This window comes from Heterodontus francisci, chromosome 10 (assembly GCF_036365525.1).
Source record: "Heterodontus francisci isolate sHetFra1 chromosome 10, sHetFra1.hap1, whole genome shotgun sequence".
NCBI classification, from domain to species: domain Eukaryota; kingdom Metazoa; phylum Chordata; class Chondrichthyes; order Heterodontiformes; family Heterodontidae; genus Heterodontus; species Heterodontus francisci.
In genome coordinates, this window is record NC_090380.1 from 89,792,009 (window position 1) to 89,798,008 (window position 6,000).

The following is a 6,000-nucleotide window of genomic DNA, read 5'->3' on the forward strand; positions in this document are numbered from 1 at the left end:
AATCCCTGTGGTACGCCACTGGTCACAGGCTTCCACTCGCAAAAACAACCCTCAACCATTACCCTCTGCTTCCTGCCACTAAGCCAATTTTGGACCCAATTTGCCAAATTGCCCTGGATCCCATGTGCTCTTACCTTCTTAACCAATCTCCCATGTGGGACCTTATCAAAAGCCTTACTGACGTCCATGTAGACTACATCAACTGCTTTAAACTCATCTACACATCTATTCACCGCCTCGAAAAATTCAATCAAGTTAGTTAGACACTATCTCCCCCTGACAAAGCCATACTGACTATCCTTGATTAATCCCTGCCTCTCCAAGTGGCGATTAATCCTGTCCCTCAGAATTTTTTCCAATAGTTTCCCAACCACTGATAAACTCACTGGCCTGTAATTACCTGGTTTATCCCTGCTACCCTTCTTGAATAATGGCACCACATTCGCTGTCCTCCATCCTCTGGTACCTCTCATGTGGCCAAAGAGGATTTGAAAATTTGTGGCAGAGCCCCTGCAGCCTGTGATGCATCTCATATGGGCCTGGGGATTTATGCACTTTTAAGCCTGCTAAGACAGCTAATACTTCCTCCCTTTCAATGCTGATTTGTTCAAGTATATCACAATCCCTCTTCCTGATCTCTGCAACTACTTTGTCCTTCTCCATAGTGAACACAGATGAAAAGTAATCATTTAAAACCTCACCTATGTCCTCCAGCTCCACACACAGATTGCCACTTTTGTCCCTAATGGGCCCTACTCTTACCCTGGTTATCCTCTTGCCCTTAATATACTTATAAAACGCCTTAGGATTTTCCTTTATCTTGCCTGCAAGTGTTTTTTCATGTCCCCTCTTCACTCTCCTAATTACTTTATTAAGTACCCCCCCCTACACTTTCTATATTCCTTTAGTGCCTCCACTGTTTTCAGCGCTCTGAATCTGGCATAAGCTTCCTTTTTTTTTCCTGATCCAATCCTCTATATCCCTTGACATCCAGGGTTCCCCGGACCTGTTGGTCCTACCTTAACAGGTACATGTTGGCTCTGAACTCTCACTATTTCCTCTTTGAATGACTCCCACTAATCTGATGTCGACACCCCCCCCCCCCCCCCCCCCCCCCACCCCCACCTGTTTAAGCCTTTTGCACTAAGACTATCATGCCAGGACATTGAGCACAGGCCTAAGAGATGCGCTGCCTGTGGTCACAAATCAGCAGTAGGTGAGGGAGTGGAATCCCATGCTGATTGCGAGGCAATGTGGATGTATTTTGTGGCAGCTTGCACCCAGGGGAACTCTGCAATGTAGGCAAAGTTAAGTGCTTTCTTATCCTGCTTTGCTCTTTTCTTGAGGAACAAGATGTTGGGATTCCTCTGGTTGTAGAACCTCAGTAACCTCACAGAGAGGTGGACTCTGAATTGTGATATTTTGTTAAATGTTACCTTCTGCAACCTGAAAGGAGCCTGTGGCATAATAATTATGGGCCAAAGGCAGTGCTGTCCATGCCCTAGTGTGACGCATGAGTTGTGACTACAGCAGGTGATACAGCTCAGTGACAGCCTCTAATTGAAGCATTGGCACCTCATACAGTGAAGCTAAGGTGGAAGAAGTGCTCACTGAATACTCACTGTGGATATGGTCTCCTGTGCAGTGCCTTCCTCCTCCATCTTGTTGCATCTGTTCCTGCTCTTTTCTGCTTCCCTTCATCTCCCAACCCTGAAGGCAGCCTACCAGAACACCCATGACTTCAGCCAAATTTGCAGTTTATAAAGCTATAAACAAATGTGCAACACCACCAAGATCTTCTGCTCAGCAGTCAAACTTAACCTACCAGAATCAAAAAACAGCCATAAATTACCCTTAACCAGCAACTAACCTCTAAATACTGTATGATCCTTTAAATAGTATTGGAGTCCAGCTCCAACTTTCATTAAGGCTGAGCAGTGAGCATGGAGTCCATTCTGTCCAATATGGACCAGGTGGTCCTTCCTCTGTGTTAGCGCCATGGGTTGCTGGGTGAGTTCAGCATGTGGGGCATATCAGAATTGAAAGCGCAGAACCCTAATTATTCAGTGTTTTCCATAGTTCTGGTGTGTGTTGTGATGCCTATCAAGAAGCCTCATCCAATATGGCAGGGGGTACACGTCTAACTTGAAATGTTCAGGTGCTTCCTGCCCACTATATTGGAGACCTATGCACCTGTTTAGTGCTCAAAAAACAGGCACAGTGAAATCGAATTTCTGGGCCTCAGTGTTAAACTGAATTGGCTATTTTCTAATACACATCATCCCAGTTATTCCCGAAAAGGAAAACACAAGTTTGCAAATCTAAAAAATAAATAATGATCCTCCAAGGGATGTCATGAATGGAAGTGCTTTTGCCATCTGTGCTCACTCAACTACCTGTAACACTTGTTGATACACCGATAAGTGATGGTAGCAAAAGATATATTAAAATGAAAGTTATTGCTTGAAGGGAAATATCAGTGTTAAGGGGCAAGTACTTTTCATGGAAGGTGCCTTGTAAATGACCCAGAAGATTAGATTTTAAAGTTATCCCAGTTTAAGGGCCCAGCTGTCAAGCCCAGGAATCAATGGTGTAGTTTTGACTTTGGGTAATATCAGATTGGCCACCTGTTATACATCTCTCCCAATTTTCATTTCCATTGTTTTACGCCGTCACCTGAACTTAAAATTACCCTCAATTATTCTAGGCAAGAAGAGGTAGTGTGAAGGTGCTTTGACTAAAAATCTGGCAAAGGGATCCCTACTGAATGCATCTGCCTATTAGCACTGAGTTTTGCAGGTCTTGAATATGCCTTCTACATTGCAAGTGAGGTTAACAGACTTTAAAAACATCTAGGCAAATCAAGTAGGTAAGCAGGTAGGAAATGGAAATGAATGGGTAAAAATGTATGATGAATGCACCCTGGTAAGGTGTACACAGTGGAAGGCAGAAAAATGAATTGTGTACATCTCTATTTCAACAAGGTACCATCTAGCTGTTTAAGGTGCTCTGATCAAAACTGAACCTCCTAAATTACGTGGAGAAAGTTGCTTGAAATTGGAGTTAAACTGTCTTCTTCACTACCGCTGTCCATCCCTGAAGGAGTTCACTCCTCACGCGAAACCACCCTTTAGAATCGTACCTCCATGGTCACTCTTTATATGTGAACTGTGACATCAGGGGATATCACAGCTTAGCCTTACTCAACATCCTCACATACAAAGTTCCAACACAGATGTGATAGGAGAGGGAACTTGGTGATTTTTTTTCGTCTCTTAGCCAAAGACTGCTTTTTCACTTCTTTAGCCTGGGGCACTGAGGCCAGTTACAGAGTTCTTACTTGCTGCTCCAGTATTATCTGCATACAGACTAAGCAAACCAAACTGACAAAACTAGCTTGGAGGACGAGTTCATTGGAATGTATTAGAAACAGTTTTCTGGAACAATATGTCAAGGAAGCAACTAGGGAACAGGCTATTTGAGATCAAGTATTGTGTAATGAGGCAAGGTTAATTAGTAATCTTGCAGAATCCTCTGAGGAATAGTGATCATAATATGATGAATTTAAGTTTGAGAATGATGTGGTTAGGTTTTAAACAAGTCTTTAAATTTAAACAAAGCCAATAATAGAGGTATGAGGGGCTGAGGTGGCCTTTATAGCCACTCCAGGCACTGCTTCACAAGCCACTGGCCACCTCCAGGCGCTTACCCATTGTCTCTCAAGATAAGGAGGCCAAAGAAGATGAAGAGGGGCTGAGGTAGATTGCACAAGCAGATTAAAAATATGATGGTAAATAAGCAGTGGCAACCATTTAAAGAAATAATTCACAATGATTATACATTCCTTGAAGAATAAAAACTCCACTGGAAAAGTGATATAACCATGGCTGATTACAGAGGTTAAGGGTAGAATCAGATTAAAGGAGATTACAATGTTGCCAAAAACAGGAATAAGCTGGAGGATTGGGAGGGCTTTAAAATCAGCAAAAGAAGACCAAGAAATTGATAAAGATGAAGAAAATAGAATACGAGTGTAAACAAGCAAGAAATAGTAAGTGCTTTTACTAGTATATAAAAAGGAAGAGATTAGTGAAAGCAAATGTGGGTCCCTTAGAGGCAGAGACAGAAAAAAATATAATGGGGAATGAGGAAATGACAGGGGCATTAAATATATATATTTTTTATACAGTTATACAGCACTGAAACAGGCCCTTCGGCCCACTGTGTCTGCGCCGGCCATCAAGTCTATCTATTCTAATCCCATTTTCCAGCACTTGGCCCGTAGCCTTGTATGCTATGGCGTTTCAAGTGCTCATCTAAATACTACTTAAATGTTGTGAGGGTTCCTGCCTCTAGCACACCTTCAGGCAGTGTGTTCCAGATTCCAGATTTTGTCTGTGTCTCCACAGCAGAGAATGCAAGGAACATACTGGAAACAGTCAGGAACCAAGGGTCAAATGAAAATAAGAAACCTTAAGTAATTAATATTAGTAAAGGAAAAGTACTGGAAAAATTAATGGTATTAGAAGCTGTCAAATCCCATGTAACTGATGGCCTACACCCTAGGGTTTTAAAATAGGTGACAATATTTTTATAAGATATCAAAGTGCTTAGGACTGATTAGAAATTTCTTTTAAGCAAACCTCTGAAATCCCTTAGCTTTCAGAGAGCTTCCTGGACTGTGCCCTGCCAAGCAGAAACAAATTATTACCTCAAGAACCTGTACTGGATTCAATCATTTTAAGACTATTTTTGAATTAAGCTTTCTCAAGTACGTAGTTTAAAGAAAATTAACTACTACCAGTTTGTGTGGCAGTACTGGCAAAATAAAAATGGCATGAACTTGATGGGCCAAATGGCCTCCTTCTGTGCCGTTACAATTCTGACTTTGCTGTTGTTGGTTTCTGTGAAGCGGTCAAATATCTAACTCTTGTATATAAGGAAACCAGATGTTTAAAAAAAATTGTGGTCTAGTCAGGAAAACATTGCATTAGTTCCCCAAAAACAGACACCCCATTGAAATTTTGTGCATTCAATTTTCCTCTGAACAGATTTGAAATATCTTTCGGACATTCGTCAACAGATACCAGTTCTCAAGCAGAAGCGGCATGATCTCTACAACGTGCAAGCTATGCAAGATTGAGCATCACGGCCTTAAGATTAGATCCTTCTAAAGAAGTAGCACATGGAAAAACAAATCTTCCAATCACCTCAACAATTTGTTTATAGACGTCAAACCCACCTGGATTTAAGATTGTACATGCACTACAACACTCAGTTTTTCTACATGTAGAATTATGGATGATTAGGAGGGAGTTGTAATAAAGTCTTCAGTTCTAAATGGCATAAGTTACACGCGATTTAAGATGTCATATGAACTGAGTTTAAATTGGTTTTATACTCTGTCATCTATTCTTTTAATGCATATGTTTTCCATAAATGATAATTAAAATGATACAATTACAGTTTATAATTAATAGATATTAACATATTTTTTGATTGAGAGGCTATTACAATGTTAGCATTGGAGACTAATATCATTGAAAAGAACAAACTTGTATTTGTCTTCAGGATATCCAAGGACTTACAATAAGGTATTGCAATTGTGCATTCCTTCTGATTTTCTCTTCTCCCCTGAAGAAAGTAACTTACGGATCCATAGGCACTTGCAGTCTTCCTGTACCTCATCTACTGGTCATATTCATGTATAACCTCAGCCTAATAATTGCCAATAGGCTATTTCAACAGTGACTACTTCAAAAGTACTTCATTGGTTGTAAAACACTTTGGGGCATCCTGAGGTCATGAGTGGTGCTATATAAATATGAGAGTTTTTTAAAAAAGCTATCAGAGTTGAGGCTATTCTATTCTTGCTTCATGTCGACACATTCACACTTTCCAGCAAAGATGACTGGCTGATGATCAGAAGGAGGAAATCTGGCTGATCGTTTGTAGTCAGGGACACTAAGGCCAATTGTTGTACCCTCAGTGCTGTTCCAG

At 40.9% G+C, this 6,000-nt stretch overlaps 1 protein-coding gene across 4 annotated transcripts in view; it reads left to right on the forward strand.

Annotated features, from left to right (window-relative positions):
• The window catches only part of nit2 (nitrilase family, member 2), a 40,404-nt gene extending 35,011 nt beyond the window's left edge, over nt 1-5,393 (forward strand). For all 4 annotated transcript variants that reach the window (XM_068041022.1, XM_068041020.1, XM_068041019.1 and 1 more), the window contains one exon: nt 5,052-5,393. In XM_068041022.1, the coding sequence (XP_067897123.1) occupies nt 5,052-5,143 (92 nt within the window). In that variant the 3' untranslated portion in view covers nt 5,144-5,393. The remainder of the gene's footprint in view (nt 1-5,051) is intronic.
• The last annotated feature ends 607 nt before the right edge of the window (nt 5,394-6,000 follow it).